This window comes from Dama dama, chromosome 14 (assembly GCF_033118175.1).
Source record: "Dama dama isolate Ldn47 chromosome 14, ASM3311817v1, whole genome shotgun sequence".
In the NCBI taxonomy this organism is placed as follows: Eukaryota; Metazoa; Chordata; class Mammalia; order Artiodactyla; family Cervidae; genus Dama; species Dama dama.
The window spans coordinates 34,803,280-34,822,124 of record NC_083694.1 but is presented as its reverse complement, the minus strand read 5'-3'; the positions used below and the strand labels follow the sequence as shown (position 1 = coordinate 34,822,124).

Here is an 18,845-nt window from a genome sequence, read left to right as displayed (position 1 = left end):
CATTTTTCTTTTTCCAATTGGGAATTAAATGTCCATAACACAAAATTTACCCTTTTAAACATTTTAAAGTGTACAGTTTTGTGGCATTAAGTACATTCATATTCGTGTGCTTGTACTCTTTATTCTTAAAAGGAAAGTAGAATCAAGTACAGTTTTAAATCACCACTGAGATGTTTTTAAAGGCTGTTAACTTTTATAACTAGGTATCTTAAAGGTTTTCTCTCTCTATTCCAAATGCTTACCTAATGCTTGAATCCTTGGTTTCCCACCATGTGGACACTTCCATAGTAGGTATGTCTCTCCAAATATTTGGAGATGTCCTCTCCCAGCAAGTTATCTTTTATCTGCGATCAGTATTCACCCCTACTCTTAACTGTCGCTCACCTAACGTGATAGGAAAAGAAGCAATTTACTCCTCTTTCATTTTTTGGAGTTTTTATTCATCTTCAGATTCTCCTGTGCATGTCACCTGCAGCCAGCGCAGTCAGAGCTTGCCAATCTTGAAGAACCCCTCCCCTGGCATGTTCCCTAAATGTTTTTCTGACAACGTGCCCATCAACAGCAAGAAGCACATACCACAAGATTACTACAGTACTCTTCTACAGACAGGTAGATTTATTAAATTTATATAGCTGTTCCACTGCTTGGCGAGTGTGTTCCTGAGTAATTAAAATTCTGAAACTAAAGGGCACTTTGGGTCTATTGAGACTTAATTCTCTTATTATTTACAATTATGTAGTCAGCTTGGGTACATCTGTTTTCCCTGGACTATAGGGTAAATACTTGTCTTTTCTTCATAACTGGTGGAGACATTGCTTGAATTCTTTTTTGCACCAGATACTTCACTTTGGGGACTTTCTCCAAATTATATCAAAGTATGATAGTTCTGGAAGATGTTATCAGGTGTATCATGAAAGAGGAGTTCTGTGATTAGATAAGTTTTTGGAATTAAGCACACAGTCAGACCATACTACAAAGGACTTCATGACTTGACTATGCTTGTGAAAATCTATTTAGAATGAGGATATGTTAAAGTGAGGCAGCCTACTTGAGCATACACTTTCTCAAGGTGTACATAGTTAACATCTTGAGGGTATTAGTGCCTGGCTAGAACATTTTTGTATTTGTTATAGATAAATAGTATGTTTGAATATTTAGTAAAGGATTAGGTGCTCCAGTTAATTGTTGCTTGGTATGTGCCCATCAAATTACATTTGTTTAACTTTTATCATAACTTAAGTATTTGTTTAACTTGTATCTTTGTTGGTTTATGTTCTTCTGGGCTATCTCATAGTTCAGTGCACATGGGTTATTTCCAAGGAATTGGGTCTATACATTTCTTCAGTGTTAACTTTCTCCTAAATATATTGCATGTCTTAACCAACATTTTATAACTCTTGTACATATCCCCCACAGGTGATCAATTTTCTCAGCCTATCAAATTTCCCATCAATGGCATCTCCAATGTGAAAATTACCTCAGGAGACAGTGGAAAGTTCCCATCAAGCTCTAAAAAGTCTGAGGAGTGGCCTGACTGGAGCGAGCCTGAGGAGCCTGAGAACAAAACTGTCAACACAGAGGTTTGTCTGGCAGATCCCCACGCAGCTGCCCAGTCCCCGCTCACTAACCTGAATGCAGAGGAGGAGCCTTGGGATGACTTTGAGCCCGGCAGCTTAGATACCGAAGTAAATCTGGAAGGTGGAATGATGGCCACAAGACCTGTTACCTCAGGGGAGCAAAAGGCCACTCCTGCTTTGCCTTCGAAATCAAGCCTACCCCAAAAGACCAGTCTTGCACAAAGCAGGGATGACCCAGACCAAACCAAGCCACCGAAAGTGTTGTCACAAGAAAGGCGCCTTAAAGTTCCATCAGAACTGGGTTTAGGAGAGGAGTTTACCATTCAGGTAAAAAAGAAGCCAGTAAAAGACCCAGAGTTGGACTGGTTTGCTGATATGATCCCAGAAATTAAGCCTTCAGCTGCTATTCTTATTTTGCCTGAACGGAGGACAGAAACAGTGGTTCCCAACAAGGATAATGTCTCACCAGTGATGCACTTTTCCTCAAAATTTGCTGCAGCAGAAATTACTGAGGTGAGGATTATTAAATTGTGTTACTAGTTTACATATTTCCCTCACAGGCAGCAGCTATACTGTCCCATTTATTTAAAAAAAAAAAAAAATTCTTTCCCAGTAAGAGAAGACTGATGTCCACAACTGGTTTATTAACATGATCAGAAAATGAACAAAATCAATTCCTGTCAATGGCATCTTTTCTTTCCCAGGAAAATGTATTAATAGAAGTGTTTGGGCTAAGTGTTAAATAGTCCTTGTGAAAGTTATTTTCTAATGCTGTGATTTTGTAATAGCGGAACCACAGAATTCACATTTCTGTTATAGTAAATTATTTTGCTTAGTTTGAAGAAATGTATTTGTTGGTCCCCTTTTGAATCCCCGATCTTTCAAATCTGAATATGACTTGTTTCAGCAGGTGCCCTTGTTTGCTCTTGTTGCAGGGAGAGTCTGCAGGCTGGGGGGAAGATGGTGAGCTGAACTGGGACGATAACAGCTGGTGACAGTGGCTGCAAGTCACTTTTCAGGAAAAAGGATTTCTTTAAAAGAAACAAAAAAAATCAAACTAATACCTCAGAAGCAGGCACTGCAGATGAGAAAGCCCCAAAGCACCCTGTTTTTCTCATGTCAGGAGCTCTTTTTCCAGTCTGCCAATGGAAGTGAGAGGAGACCTGGCTTGCTGGCGGAGAGCCCTGGGCAGTGCAGAGGTTCACAGCCCTTCTCAGAGGAAGAGCCTGTGCGTCTGACGGAGGCCAGTTTCTGTGAAGAGCAAGTGGCTGTGGGAAGGTGGAACTTACTGCTTTCTTCCAGAGCAATTCTGGAAGTAAAGAAAATAAATACAAAAATTCAGGCTGATTAGCTTAATTCTGTGCCATTTCTTTGTCAGAAGAGTAAACTCTATTATGGAATACAACTTATTGAAAAACTTTTAGCTATAAAGTATATAAATGATTTTAGATTGCTAAGGTTTCCTTAGGCAGCTTATTTATTTGTTTACAGAGGTACTGTCTGAGTGAGTGGCCCTGTGGAGACCTGGGCAGTTACCGACTGTTCCACCTGTATTACCTTGTACCAAAGTCCTTAATGAGAAATATCCCCCACAATCCTCCTCTCTAAATGTCCAATAAATAAAGACTTATTTTCACTAAATTCAACTTCAGAAAAGTTTTATGTGTTAGACCATGTACAGATGTCAATATTTTCATTTACAAAATGTACTATAGGGTAACAAAAAAATCATATTCGACTCATTTACCTAGTTGACAAAGTGGTCTAGCCCACTAACTCTTCACTTTAGAGTACCTGACGTTTTAGCTTATCAATCCTTTCCTGAAGTGTCTCCATTTCCATCAGGAGCCAGTCTGGAGGAGGAGACTTCTGGAGTAATAATTCGATCGCCTCCAAGGCTGCTGTTGCTGCTTGCAGTGTTGACCTGTACTCATCTTCCGAGGGGAGGTCGTGACGGGCTCTTTTCACACAAGGCTGGCAAATGAGAACAACATGTAATGCCATGATCCCTGTTCCAAATAGAACTTTCCTTTTGGACTCAAGCTTACAAGGACAAATTCTAAAATTGTAAAGTTTTATACGAAAATTTTATTCTAGTCATTGGCCCACAAGGGCAGGAGACCCCTACCCCCGCATTCATCTGGAGAGAGACATGAAGGCAGTGTTGATTTGCGACAGGGATTCAGGGTGCTACCACAACTGATGCTCAGGGTCCAAGGAAACGAAGAGGTGCTGCCTTGTCCAGTGACTTCAGGTGAGTGTTCTTTAGCCATATAATCTGTCCTTACAAAAAAAGCCCCAAGTATGAATTTTTTAAAATGCCTTTTTTCATGCTAAGTTAATAATGATGCTTTTACTGCACCCCTAAAGGAGGACGAAAGGTTAGAGCCATACAGTTTTTAAAATCATTGTCTTCCTAAAGATGGTCGTAATATATAAATTCTTTAGGGCTTATTTACACTACTGATATATTTAACTTTGTAGATTTAAGGCATAAAAGTTAACATGTCTTGAAAACCAATTATTAGGTTTTTAAGAGTTGTAACATATTTACCATTATGGATTGCCGTTCTAAATATACTATTAGTGCTCAAACAATTTTGAATATCCTTGGAAGTGTCAGACTTCTGCCTTTTGATAGATGTAATTTCTGGACTGTGATGAATGAGGCAAAGGATCAAACTAAACATTTAAGAAGGTATGTGAATTAGTTTTCATCTGTGGTTCAGAAACTACTGCATTTGTAGCATCACTGGTACAAAGACTTAACTTTTCCAAAGATTACTGCAAATAATTGAAAGTTATATTAAAGGTATATTCAGTATGATGTTTAAAACTTTTTGGAGTCCCACCTCTGTTCTATGTGTTGGCCTTCCAGAAAGAAGAAATGTGATTTTTAAAAGAGCAGCTACCATAAAACAATTTCACATGTCTATTCTGTATGAGGCAAAGAACCACGCTAGATTCTGTTCTACTTTTATAAGTAATAAAGCAAATTTTTTATTAAAGCTTGATCCACACTGAAGAGCAGTCCATACCTGTAAAGATGACATCTTTGTTTCTTCTTGAGTAACTTTAGCAAAAGGCTCCCAGAAAGTACCTTTTTCCTGTTTGACACGTTCCACTCTCGCAGCTGTAGTTTCATCTACAAACCCTGTCTGCCAGAGATCATGAGAACCAAGTAAATACCAACATCAGTGCTCTCAACTCAGTATCAAAATGGTGTGATGCTCAGAAACTGAAAAGACCTGTGTGTATTAAGTGCCGAATGTTTAACTACAAGGCCCAACTTGTGAACTAAGCAAATTCTGGAAGTAAGTTGGACTCATCTGAAAAATTATCCTCAGTGTGATTTGGGTAAAAATATTTTACAGTGTACACCTTCCCTACAGAAAAAAAAAAAAAGATCATCTGCTAGCCTCTACTGAATAGGGTGAGAAATTTTTAAAAGAAACATGTACACACACTTACATCCAGCTTATATGTAATATATGCATATATATGAAAAAGAGACATAGCCCACTTCAGTGAGATATTCTTAAGAAGATTAAGTACTTAAGAATAATTCACTTTATCATAGTATTCTAAATTTGTGGTTTAACTGTTCTATTAGTGTTTCAGTTAACCTTTAACTTACATCCTACCACTGTCCCCATATAAGTTTCAAAGCTCACACAAATATGGGAGCCACTATTTGGAAAAGCCCTGATTGGATCATGGTGGTGAATATGACCCTCTTGGGCCTACAATTCCACCTGTGAGTCTAATGATGGTGGGGTTACTGGTGAGGGATACACATTCTTCATCTCTGGGCCTGGATGATCAATGCTGCAGTATCCCAGACTACAGCCAGAGTGACCCAAGTGTTTCACTTCTGACCTGCAGTGAGGTCCCAACTGCTTAATAAGCTAACAGGATATTCAACCTGGCAATAATTTTTTAAAAAGTAACATGATAACAAAATTTGTACTGCTACTTGGATGCTATATAAATAAAATACCTTCTCCAAAAAGGATACAACTTTTTTCTTTGTTTCTTCAGAACTGAGACATTGTGGAACTATCTCTTCATGAGTTGTTCCCTATTAAAAGATTGATAAAACTAATTTCAGTACATTTTAATAACTTGCAAAAAGAAATACACAATTTTAAGAGCTACTTTAATTAAAAATGCAACTTTCAAAGAAAAATCGCTCAAAAAATAATAAGCTCATGGTTATTTGAGACTGCACAAGTATAAAGTTGTGAGCTGTAATGATTTCTGCCCAGTCATCCCAACATTTTTGGGCCCCATTAAGATGAAGGGCAGGATTGGACAATAGCGGGTTAGAGTAAAAGCAGCCCAGGGCGGAGTCGCCTTCTCTACAAAGCTGAGCTAACAGGTCTGTGTTCATCAACTTAGCTCCCATGAAAGGTGGAGATGAAATATATTATCATTCAACCCCAAACAGCATCTGAATTAGGACACCTGGTCTGAATACCTGTTCTGATCATTACTACTGAGGACCTTAGGAAAATCACTTCCCTTCTCTGGCCTTCATTTTTAGATCCTGTAAAACAGAAGGCTAGTAATATCACCTCCAGAAATTTTATGGCTAAGATACAAAAAGCAGCTCTATACATGTTTTTGGAATATTTTGCAATATCAGAAAATGTTTTAGAGGTCACTGTGATAGACTGGCCTTCTAATTAATTACCTCAGCAAACTGAGTAAATGCCTCCAAGGAATGTTGTTCTAGTAGCCAATTCCTGTCAGCTAGCAGTGAGGCAAAAACAGAAGACAGGCTGGGCAGAATTCTGTCCTACAAAGAAAACCAAACCTTATTAGAGGAGAACCTCAGCAGAGTATATTTGTTATCAGTTTTCCATAATTCTGTCCCAGGGAACACAATAAAACATTTAAATCGTGTCCCTCCTTTGCTCAAAGCCCCACCTGCCTTTGTGCTAGCTCTCCTATCAGAAGAGCTTCCAGCTGGGGGTGTTCGCTTCCCATTTCCCCTGTCCTGGAGAGCCTTCCTCAGGTACCTGCCTGGTGTGGTCCCTCAGCGTCAGGTGTTAACCACTTGTCACTACGGTGAGGATTCCAGTGACCAAGTCTGATTTCAGACTCTACTCCCACATGTACATCCTTTCTTCCCCCTCTCTCGCTTTATTTCTCTCCATAGCCCTCAGTGCATTTCACATATCCCCACTTTAGTAGTCTGTTGCTTCTCAACAGGCGGAGGGTATTTATTAGTTTGATTTACTGAATACTGAATCCTCAGGGATTAAAACAGCACCTGACATATAGCAAGAACTTTTTCTTGAATGAATAAATGAATCAACATCACATGGGTTAAATGCCTCTCATATGCTGATGAATTCCCCCAAATTTCTTCAGATCTTAACTTCACTCTGGGAATATGTAAGGTGATTTCTGCTTTTATTAAACATTTGTTCCATAGGTTTTGGGCCCATGAGGGTCCATGGCTATGCACTGATGAAGCAGAATTTCAGAATACATTTACATTCATTTTATGCTAAAAAGATAGCTCAAATGCAAGTATCTTTGAATACTTCTATCCAGAGAGTTGAAAAGAAACTGTCAAGTCTACACTTACCTCAAGAAACACAACGTGATGAAAACCAACAGTATGGTATTGTCTACCTTTGAACAAGAGAGCCCTTTACAAACTAACTAGTTCAAATTTTGGTTTCAAGGTTGTAATTATTTAACATGTACTGAGAAAACATTCATCATATTTTTGCCCCACTTACATAAAAAGTTCTCAGCATTGAACTCTTCATAGTATGACCTGGAAGTAGGGGGAAAATGTCAACTGTCTAGAATTGTCTTGACCACAGTAATAAGGAAGGAAAAACTCAATTTAGGAGGAAGACTTCTTTTTGCTGTGAAGTATGTCTTAAGATTCAGTAGAAGTGTATCACCAGGACTTTACAGTTTTATAAATAAATATTTGTCAACTATATGTACTTTGCAAAATTTTCAAAAATATCTTCTAAAAAACAAATAGGCTCCCTTTAATGGATACAGAAACCAAGAGAATAACTGATAAATCACCCAATTTCCTCACGATACATTGTTCCCTAGAAGACATAAATATTTTCCTTCCTCAGGAACTCTGTATGCTAGAACCCAACTATCATAAATCTTACTGTAGCCAGTTCTATAAATTATTTGTATGTCAACATTTTTCTAAAAGTAAATGACTTGACATGAGTTCTACTAAGACAGTCACCCTCTCTTCACAAAATAGTTTTTCTTCAATTTTCATTTGTCAGCAATCCACAGAATTCCAGAAATTAAAGCCTGAAAATCCCTCAGTAATTATTAGAGATTTTGTTAACATGGGAACAACAGGATTAAGAGAGTATTACCTGGATAGTCTGAGGTATAAAAAGTTTTCCCAGAGAAGAGAGAAAATCCAGAAATGCCAGTCGAACATGGTCAGGAGGCTCTAATTTAAGCAGTGAGGTCTGCAAAGTTATGACCTGAAGATGCAAAGACCAAAGAATAGTTACAAGCAGTTATAAAACAAGTGCTTTGTAGAGACACGACTAAGATTTTGATGGGTATGCAGGACAGGAAACAAAACCAAACCCAGGACAGTCAAACATCTAAGCCTACACTTCACAGGTGGAATCTGAATAAAACAGTAAAATCACTCATTCAGTTACTACCACAATATTAGTTTTACCAACCATTGAAATAAAAAATTAAAAATTCATGTGTTTCTGAAAAACAATATGCCAGTGTTCTTCCTTTAAATCTTTAAAAATTATTTTGTATTTTAAATTCTAGAGGGAGAAGTTCATTCTTTAAACACGGATTGGCAAACTTTCTGTAAAGGGCCAGATGGTAAATATTTTGGGCTTGTTCCTTGTTGCATACATACATATATATATATATTTTAACAAACCTTTAAAAATATAAAATATCTTCCTTAGCGCTTATGCTGAAAACAGGAGAGCAGAACCTAGTCAGGAGGTCAAAGTTTGCCTGGTGTAAAGGACACTGAGATAGTCTTCTATGGAAGCAATGTCTCAATGAATAATTGACTTATGTTGAAATTTTAAAATGTTATTTGGATTTTTTAAAGGTAGGTACAATTACATCAAAACTATCACTATTTTTCAAAAAAGAATCTTCAGAATAAACATATTTGAGTCAATTATTTTACTATATTCTCTGTAAATACATATCTAGTAACTAAAAATATATCTAATTAGTAAACATTTTTTAATGCTAAGTTCTTCATGTACACAACCAAAACCAGAGCTACTAAAAACAAGGTGTTGCTAGTCTCACTCTCTGCAATATGCTATAACTTCCTAAATAGGAAGGACTAGCTTTACCTCGGAATAGTTTTTATTTCTTAAGTGACAGTAAGCTTAAGCCAACTGAATTAGAGGATCAAGTCTGTCTAGTATGAACTCATTCCAAATCCTCAAATCACTTCAGGTAAGATGAAGGCCTTCTCCCCTTTTCCATCTCTTCATCACTTATACCCACCCAAAGCAAGGCATACCTGAGGCAACATCACAAGGATCCCCCAGTGGCCCTGGTTCTGCCAGGTCCAGCCATGCAAGCTAGGGACCAGAGAAAAAATTCAGTAGTGCTCCTCATTTTATTTCTTCAAAGAAATAATGAGGATTATCCTCAAGTCCATGTTGGTTTTATTCCATGGCTTCCCTAGTGGCTTAGATGGTAAAGAATCTACCTGCAATGCAGGAGACCAAGGTTCAATCCCTGGATTGGGAAGATCCCCTAGAGAAGGAATAACAACCCACTCCAGTGTTCTTGCCTAGAGAATCCCATGGACAGAGGAGCCTGGTGGCCTACAGTCCATGGGGTCCCAAAGAATTGGACAGGACTGAGTGACTAACACAACTTCAACAACAGCTTCTGGCACACCTTTGAAAATGCTATGAAGGCAGGGTTCCCACATGAACTGACTCCTAACCTCAGGGTTTCCCAAGCAGTTACCAGCAACAACAAAACAGGTCTGACAATTCAGTATCAAAGAGATAAAGAATAGATAGCTTGCTCACTATTCTTACCTGACTTATCAGCTGAGGATCTAGAGCTTGAATGAAAAATCCCAGCAGTGGAAGTAAAAGGCTGAGTGTCTGTTGAACATAAGGTTGACCTATTACCTTAAATAAGAAGCACAAAATAATTTTGGTGAAAATTTTCCATTACATGGGACTAGCAACATTCACATTTATTATATTCCAGGAAATATGCTAAGCACTTCATATTTATTACTTCACTTATTCCTTACAACTCTATAAAGCAGGTATTATTACCCTCACTTTACTACTAAGAAAAAGGAGTAGAGGTTAAATAATTTCCTCTAGACATACAGTTAGGAAAAAGTATAGCCAAGTTCTAAACCCAGATTTAATTCAGATGGCCATCTCATTATTTTTATCTGTCTTAGAAAAAGCTTGCTTATTCCTTAGTCATCTTAAAATTCCATTTCTCCTCTCCATAACTGTTGCTTCTATTATGATATTGTAAGATTTATCACCAGGAAAGATCCTCAGTGAATATTTATTGAATGATTTAATGAGGATTGGGGGCAAGCACTTGTTGAAGCTAAAATGCTGAAACAGTGAAATCTAACCATATACATAAACTATAATGATAAAATATCATCCGCAAAATCATTTCTATTATTTCACAAATGTGAATGTTGCCTCTTCACCTTCCACTGACTGGGACACCAGAGGCCAGTATTTCAACTTATCAATGTCATAGTTAGATATTTAACTAAATATGATTTTTAAATTACAATGATCTGTGGGACACATATCATTCTAATTCTAGCCTGATTTTGGCTTTTCTGGAGAAGAGGAATACAAGTTAGACACATCCATTTGCTTGCCCCTTCTACTATTAAGCCAGACCACTCTCCACTGCTCAAAAGATTTTATAAAAGAACTCCAGAATCACAGAAACAGGCCATAGCAAACAAAGAAAGAAGAAAAAACAGTAGGAGAAGAAATAAACAAAATAGGGTCCAACTGGTCTTGAAAATAGTAACTAGACTATCACTTCACTAGTTTCTAGTTTTATTAATATAATTCTATCACACTTAAATAGAACTGGCTGAAAGAGTAAAAGTAGGTATTTTTAAGTTCTAATCACAAGTGCTACCAAGAACCTAAAGAAATTACATACATTTTACTCTGTATGGAAATTTCATTCTCTTTTCCAATATTTTATTTGTTCTTCAGTGAAATGATTACAGTTGCTTTCCTTACCAGTTTAACATTTAAAAGAACTGAAAGCTGACTTCCAACTTCCTTAACTGCAGTTTGCTGCCCCATATCCAGAGCTTCACCAGAAGAATTACATACAGCAAGCAGAGCAGAGAGCACTGGGTTCTAAAGGCGAGAGACAGGGAAAGGACCTGAGTGTAGACATCAGTCTAAAGGAGCTGGAACCCAATTACCTGCAGGTTTTGAGTTACTTATAACTCTTCATAAAAACACTAGAAGTGTATTTCTAAGACCCAAAGCCATCTTTTCAGTGATGACTTTAATACATGTATCATGTTGGCCAAATAAGATGTTAAGATGTTATAGAAACACCCAAAACAAATTTTTGGCCACCCAATATATTTTGTTAAAACTACTTTTCCTTATACACAGAAACATTTGCTTCATTTTCCTAATTTTTTTTTTTCCCTTTTAGGTTGAAAATATTAACAAAATGAAAACTGCATCATATTTTAATAAATAGACTTGATACAAATGGCCAATATGGTCAAGCTAACTCATACTATTTATCAACTAAACTTTTTTCATATTATGTACTTAGTAACCTTTCAAAGTTTACTAAATTATTGTTGCTCTTGTTGTATAATTAATCTTTAAAATTTTTAGCAACACTGCATTCAATCAACAAATATAGTACCTAAGTACACTATTTAGAATTTAAAACAAAAGATAATTTTTCCTGGATTCACTCTTAATGATATATCAAATGTCTGTCTCTCTGGCCAGGAATGGGGTTGGTTGGGGTGTGGGAACAATCAGTAATTTTGCCCTTCGTCCATTATACTTCAACAACCACACTTAATTTTGTAATCACCACACGGCTTTTAACTTATGATTTACTTATTTCCTTTTACAATAAACATTAAATAACTTGCTGATCTAGTTTTGGTCATAGAGCAAAGGATTTGTTGAATTTTAGAAAATAGGTGCTTTTATTTTATCTAATACAAAAGTTTTTGTCTTTACTATAGAAATTTGTGCATAATGAACACAAAACCTGAACAATCTCACCATCTCCTAAGGAGGTATTTAATAGGTTTCTTAAAATAAAGGCACACAGAAATATTTCCTTTCAATATAGGTAAATGTTTTAAATTATCTTGATGATTAAGGTCAAATGCCACTATGTAAGAGAGTATCAGAACATTTACACTCAGTTTAGAAATATACGTCTCAAGAAAACCCTGAACTCAATGTAAAATTGCAAATAAGCCCTCACTCCTTTGAATGCTCTGTGCCCATCCTGCCTTGATTTGTCTCTTCTCACAAACTGATATATAAGTTTTACATATATATATACATGTTACTTCTCTGTCCATAGTTAATGAATGTAAGTCCATGAGAACAGGAATTTTTGTTGGTTTTGTTCTTTGATATATTTTTATCTCCAATGCCTAAAACAGAGCTTGGCACATATAAGCACTCAAAATATGCTGAATGAATGAATCAAAAGAATGTGCAAATAAACACCAAACAACATGTACTATATTCAGTTTTTAAAATTGTATTTTAACTTATAGATCAACTTCTTCTTCATTTCATTAAGAGGGAGCATTCTAAATAGAAAGGTACATAAAGACTCAGAAGAGATTTGCATAAAATGAGGGTTGTACAAAAAGAAGAATCTTCTCTACCAAATCTAGAAATATGTCAGCAAATATACTACAAATAAAATATTTTGTAATGTGTTTCATGTTTTTCCACCCTCCCCTCTCATATTTACCTCAATCAAGATAATAGCACATTTCTCACAGACTCTTACAGTGTAGAAATATGAAACTCTTGCTAGATTCTGAGGGCACAAACTGTGTCTTTTTAACAACACATCCCCAGTAACTAAAACAGCTTCATAAACAGCTACAGAATGAATCAAGGCCATCATGATGCACTTACCAGAGACTCAAGTTCTTCCAGCGTGCGGTCGCTGCCTAGCCACTTCCTACACCACGCGATACCCGCTCTGCTGACCTCAAGTGCAGTTTGTTTCCTGAGCTCAGCAGGTAATGCCTGAAAGGAAATACACTGCCACAGAAGCAGATTTTCTGTTTCTTTTGGGGGAAATCTCTGGATAAACTCCACCTGAAATTAATTGTTAAAAAAACAAGAGTAACATAAGACAGTCTAGTGAACTGATACACCAAAGCTAAGTAGTAGCTTCCGTATTTAATATTTTTTTAAAGTTCTTGGGATTTCCCCTGGTGGCCCAATGGTTAAGTCTCTGATTCTGCACTCCCAGTGCAGGGGTGCAGGTTGGATCCCTGGTAGGAGAAGTTAAGACCCTACATGCGGTGTGGGTGGTATGACAAAAAACAACAGTTCTTAACTACATAATAGTATCATAAGATACCAGATCACTGTAGCCTAGATGAACATGCATTTTAGTTGTTATTTTTGTTTTTGCATTTTTTTCCAAATTGAAAAACACAGGTTAAGTGGAACACTATATAAATGCATTAAGAAATGTTAAATAATATATTTCATTATTAGTCATGTCAGCTATTATAAATGCTTCTACCCAATAAGTCTATTTTTTCCTAAGAATCTGTGTACTCAACAACTTGTACAGCTAAATCGAAAGTAATAGTCTAAAATACACCAACAAGATTGATTTAGCCAAACTTTGTGGCTTACTACTTAGCTATCACATAGAAGCAAAGGTCACAGGTTCAGTTTTCCAATGGGCTAACCAGCTCTGCTCTACTTTAGACAACATGTGAAACTCATTTGCAAGTGTTCAGAACAGTATGGTTGGCAAAACGATTCCACCAATGAAATAATTCAAAGTGTTTGCCAGGTTAACAGAAAAACAGTACTGTTTTAAAATGTCATGTTAACGGACTAGATAAAAATGGCAAACAAAAGTTATTTTAAGAAAGAGCTAAACTGTTAAATCAGTTTCTGGTGGAAAAACTGCAAAAGCAGTGGTGTACTTAATTACTAATTAAGGTATACTCTAGGAATACTGATTTAATTTTTTAAGAAGAATAATTCAGTTTACAAATATTCAAAATCTACTTGCTGAATTAAAAATTTTCTTACATCAAAAATGAGAAAAGAAAAAACGCACCACTGTATTAAATCTGATAGAGAAACTCTTCTACATTATATATCATATTTATATTTGAATTTTATCTGTTTGGAGAAAATACTTAGCTGTCAAAACAAGGGAGAAATTACATGGCTATCTTCTGGGACAGCTGATAAAGCCAGAAAAATGGATCCCTTCATGAGCTATGCATCTATTATAATAGGCAGCTTTACTCATGAAACCAAACTGCATCAGGAAAGCCAAGAGAATTGTGCCAACTAACATCAATTCAAACAAGACCTTTCTTTATAATAAAGTCCAGTGAGTGAATGAGTTCCCTTTCCAAAACAGAACTATAAATAATAACACCCTGGACAACATAGGTTGGTATTGCCAAGATCTGTTACATACAAAGACTGATTTATTTATTTACTATTCTGGGTTTGAAAACCTTGGCCTCAACACAGTTTTCAAGATTTAAAACTGCTAGTGCTGACAGTTCACAAGGAGTGAAATATAAGGGGATCTAATGTGCAGAGCACATGACTTCCCTCCTTAACACTGAGAGAAAAATACACCAGTAGGCTTAAAATGTAAATATATAATCATTCCTTTACATAAAAATGGTAGCACAGCTGCCAATGTGCTTCAACCAGACATACTATATCCTTTCCCCTCAGGTAACTTCAGGAAATAAAAAAGCATATTTCCTAGGGTAAAAGGGAGTAAGAAGACAGAGGCAACATCCCACAGAGGAGGCCCCTGAGGCAGCTGCATGAAAACCAGCTAAAAACAATACGGGAGCCATGGAAAGAGCACAGACTTGGGAGCAAGACAGATCTTATCTGAATCCTAGCTCAGTCATTTATTATGTGTGAGCTTGGAGAAGGTCTTTAATTATCCTGAGTTATTGAATCTTCATCTGTAAAATGGACATAATATATCATCTATCCCACAAAGCTGAGGTAAGGATTAAAAGAATTAAAGTGCCTATTGCAAAACCTGGTCCATAGTATAGTCTGAAAAAATACAGGTTTCCCTGCTGCTTCCTTTAAGATGCTGGATTATGTCTTAAGAGAAAAGGAAAAACAGCTGACATGACATGACATGAGAGAAGAACTAACACTTGTTAAATGCTCACTTGATGCATATATACACTCTATATCTCCTTGAGTCTCACAACTGCCATCTAAGTAATATTTCAATTTTAGGATTAACTAACTCTCCCAAGGACTCTCAGAACAGGAATTCAAATTCAGGTTTCTACTGTTATACAGTAACTTGAACACAGCAGGAAAAATCAGTATTTGATAAATGAAGGAAATGAAGGAAAATGTCACAAGTAACCCCCCATTTATCCGTAACTTCGTATCTGATAGTTGCAATTATTGGAAATTTCAGAATGAACTGAGGAGTATGTAAGGGATCTCTAAACATACACCGGAGTTTGCTATAACAGACCTGCGAGAACTCACCTGGGGCTAATGCATTCTGCGTTGTATTAGCCTAAAAGTTAAAATTTCTCAACTCTGAGAAAAGAATTTTATTCCTATAAAGCGAGAAAATGGAGGATCTCTTCCAAATCCCACTTCTCCAGGAAGGGCCTGCCAGTTAACAGGGCTTCTAGGAAGAACCATATACCAGGAACCAAGAGTACAATCTTTGATAGGGGAGTGGAAGGTATTAAAATTGCATTTGGAGCACACAGTTCTTCAGGAGTTTTAGAGGCATGAACAGCAACTCTAACCTGTTTTCTGGAGGGCTATGAGGTGGGCCAGCTGTGCTGTTCTGCCTTGGAGACACCTAAGGAAGAGGGCCAGAAGGTCAGTGTGGCTCCTCGCTGCCCTGCCATCCTCTCTTGGCAGGAAAGCAGGCATGGACTTGGGGTAAACACTCTAGTCAGAAATAACTCAGCCTTTACTGAGTACCCTCTAAACTTGGCACTATGCTAAGTATTTCGTATATATTATCTCTAAATCCTTATGAAAATTTTCTAAATAGTTACACATTTCTGTCACTTTGTAGGCAGGGAAACAGTTTCAGAAACAATGACTTGCCCAAGGTTATAGTAAGTCAGGATTCACACCAAGGCCTTTAACCCAGTTCACTAACCTAGTGTTTCTCCAGCTTGTATCCATGTCAGAATCATGTAGGAATTTAATAATAACAAAAACAAGTTACTGAGCCTCCCCTAACAGCCACCACTCCATACCCATTCTATTCACAGGTTTAGGTCCTAGAACCTGTATTTTATAAAAAGCTCGTAAGAGCTCCAAAGTGACTAATCCAAGGGACTACACCAGGCTAGCAAAGCTCCTGTAACTGGAGAATCTCTCTGTCATGCAGAGCTTGTCTTCCTCACAATGGCAAACAACTAAGGCTCATTATGCTTCCAGTTTTCCCCAGGAAGTTCAACTTGTTTACTTTGAAAAAGAAAAGAGTTATCATTTTCATTTAAAGCATAAGTAATATTCTAGCTCTTCAAAATAAGTTAAAGGGACAGGGGATACAGAACCATTTCATTCCAAGTATCTTAAATGTATTAGAAATAAGAAGAAAGGAGACAGAGTTAGATGTACTGAACCTCCACCTACTCCTCCGCCATCTTGCTCTCTCAGAAGACAGTTAGAATGATTATCTGTAACTTGCAGCAAAGACACTGACAAAGACCCTCTCCTTGACCAATCTTAAGTCAAGCTCTTCTTAGCTCTCTTCTTGAGAAGCCTTTGACCCTGGGCTTGTATCCATCTTTTCTGGGTCTTGCATTATCCAGTTTTAGCAAGAATCATACCTAAATTTAGAAAGAATCCCTCACCTTTAGTATCTGATCATCCTGGTCTGTGTTCAGCAAGAATCTGGTCAAGCCAGAATGACCCCCTTACCTCTGATGTTTCCTTTTAGGAATTTTTATCCATGGACTCCTACCCTGCTTCTTGACCCTAGATTCACACTAGTCTATGCTGTATTCAGAACTGAGCCCAGTTCTACACTGAAATCTCTTCTCTCCTATTGCAACAGCTCTGAATAAAATCTATTTTTATCACTTTAACTCCTGTATAGCTCTGGCTTTTCTTAATCAAAATCTAAATCCACCTAAAAGCAATAAGCAAAGCAATCAATACATTAAAAATTTACACTCAGATCATGTCAACATTTACATGTAGAATAAATGGGAGTGAAAAAGCCTTCAAAAGTATCTGAATCCAATTCTCAGCAGCTGCTCAAAGACAGTGACAAAGATGATATCCTTGCCTGTTGGGGTGGGGCCATGAAGAAGAAGAGACGCCTCAATAGTATTGATAGGTTGGTGAGCTGATAACATTCTCCAGGGCAAGATTTTATCTGGGAAAAGACAGGAGAGAGAGCAGAGATCAACACTTAAAATCATAGCTTTTATAAGCTTTCATGTGCCAAAATATTAACAATAGCTCTTTCTGGGAAATAACATGGATTTTTGATTTGGCACTTTCCTCTAATTTTTTCTCTTCCATGAACCTAGATTACTTTTGTAATATGGAAACAATTTTGATATATTTAAAAACAATACTTTGGAATTTCTATTTCTAGTAATTAGAAATTTTTATTTTTATTATAACTTGATATGTTAATCCCCCTACTGAAAGATAACTTGTGAAATTTTTTTAAGTCTAAGCACAAAAGCACAGCGGTGAATATAACTATAAGATGGAAGCGTAATTAAAAGAATTTAAAATTCCTATCATAATGTGCTAGGAAAGCTTTTATTTAAAGTAGTTATGATACAAATAACATAAAAGTCACTGTTTTGTGCAAGATGTGATAAGGATTTAGAAAAAAACTGGGTAAGCACTCCAGACCATTAGCCATGGAGACATAGATGTCAGCTGCCTGGTTTTCATGCACCTCAGTGGATTTAGTCTACAATATCCTTATAGGGTAAACCGAGAAATATATGAAACAATGACTCTACTGAAAAACAAAAGACACATGGCCCACATAAAATCTTATCAAAATCCAGAGACTAAAAACAGAACAAACCAGTCATGCCCATCTTATATGGAACAAAAACATCTTGGTATTTAAAAGTAAAAGATCAACACTGAAAAGATTAACATAAGTCATCATTAATTTTCTCTTTGTATCTATTCACATTACTTCTTTACCCAAAAGGTATCAATTACTATCACATTTAGTCCTTCTCAGAAAGAGATACAACAAAATCAAGAGTCAGAATGTCTAAGTCATATTAGAGAGGCGGTTGGGGCAGGAGAGAGGGGCCCGGGAGAGGGAGGGAGTAAGGAGGGGAGAGTAAGAAGAACTCTGGGTCATCAACATTAAGCTAACTCCTATTCTCTACTTTGTATTCAATTTTAAATTTATCCTCAAACAACCTAATTTTTCTTCCCCAGATCAATGAAACTCCATAAAATTTTGAAAATATGAGACAATTTCCCCAGTGTTACAATCTTTCTAATATATCTTTCTCAATAGCATCAACATTGAAAGTGAAAGTATTAGTCACTCGGTCGTCTCCGACTCTGAGATCCCATGGACTATAGCCTGCCAGGCTCATCTGTCCATGGAATTCTCCAGGCAAGAATACTGGAGTGGGTTGCCTTTCTCTTCTCCAGAAGATCTTCCTAACCCAGGGACTGAAACTGTGTCTCCTGCATTGCAGGCAGATTTTCTACTATCTGAGCTACCATGGAAGCCCAGCATCAGCATTAATGCAGAGTAAAGAAACTAATTTACTGTCAAAATCATTTAACTAACATGTTATTTCTCCTTTTATATTCACATTCTTTCAGATTATCATATCCCTAAAGGAAATGCATGGAAGTTGAATGTTTTAGGCTTCATAATTCTACTTACCAGATGGGCCATTATGGTCACATGATGAGCACAGAGTTCAGCAGTCCCATATCTGTGACAAAAAGAGAAGGCAATCTTCATACAACTATTTATATAATTATT

At 36.9% G+C, this 18,845-nt stretch overlaps 2 protein-coding genes across 9 annotated transcripts in view; one reads left to right on the top strand and one right to left on the bottom strand.

Moving 5' to 3' along the window:
- SCYL3 (SCY1 like pseudokinase 3) overlaps positions 1-3,223 on the top strand; it is a 39,406-nt gene extending 36,183 nt beyond the window's left edge. For 5 of the 6 annotated variants that reach the window (XM_061160289.1, XM_061160290.1, XM_061160293.1 and 2 more), the window contains 3 exons: positions 451-609; positions 1,417-2,090; positions 2,513-3,223. In XM_061160289.1, coding sequence (XP_061016272.1) covers positions 451-609; positions 1,417-2,090; positions 2,513-2,572 — 893 coding nt within the window. In that variant the 3' untranslated portion in view covers positions 2,573-3,223. The remainder of the gene's footprint in view (positions 1-450; positions 610-1,416; positions 2,091-2,512) is intronic. The other variant, XM_061160291.1, reaches the window with a different exon arrangement.
- The window catches only part of FIRRM (FIGNL1 interacting regulator of recombination and mitosis), a 49,752-nt gene continuing 33,108 nt past the window's right edge, over positions 2,202-18,845 (bottom strand). Inside the window, exons 15-25 of one of the 3 annotated variants that reach the window (XM_061160286.1) lie at positions 18,744-18,795; positions 17,145-17,234; positions 12,758-12,943; positions 10,847-10,969; positions 9,638-9,733; positions 7,955-8,068; positions 6,274-6,378; positions 5,578-5,658; positions 4,616-4,735; positions 3,372-3,551; positions 2,202-2,886 (exon numbers count right to left, since the gene is read on the bottom strand). In XM_061160286.1, coding sequence (XP_061016269.1) covers positions 2,863-2,886; positions 3,372-3,551; positions 4,616-4,735; positions 5,578-5,658; positions 6,274-6,378; positions 7,955-8,068; positions 9,638-9,733; positions 10,847-10,969; positions 12,758-12,943; positions 17,145-17,234; positions 18,744-18,795 — 1,171 coding nt within the window. In that variant the 3' untranslated portion in view covers positions 2,202-2,862. Of the gene's footprint in view, positions 2,887-3,371; positions 3,552-3,642; positions 3,856-4,615; positions 4,736-5,577; positions 5,659-6,273; positions 6,379-7,954; positions 8,069-9,637; positions 9,734-10,846; positions 10,970-12,757; positions 12,944-17,144; positions 17,235-18,743; positions 18,796-18,845 lie in introns of those variants that run through there. The other 2 variants (XM_061160287.1, XM_061160288.1) reach the window with 2 other exon arrangements.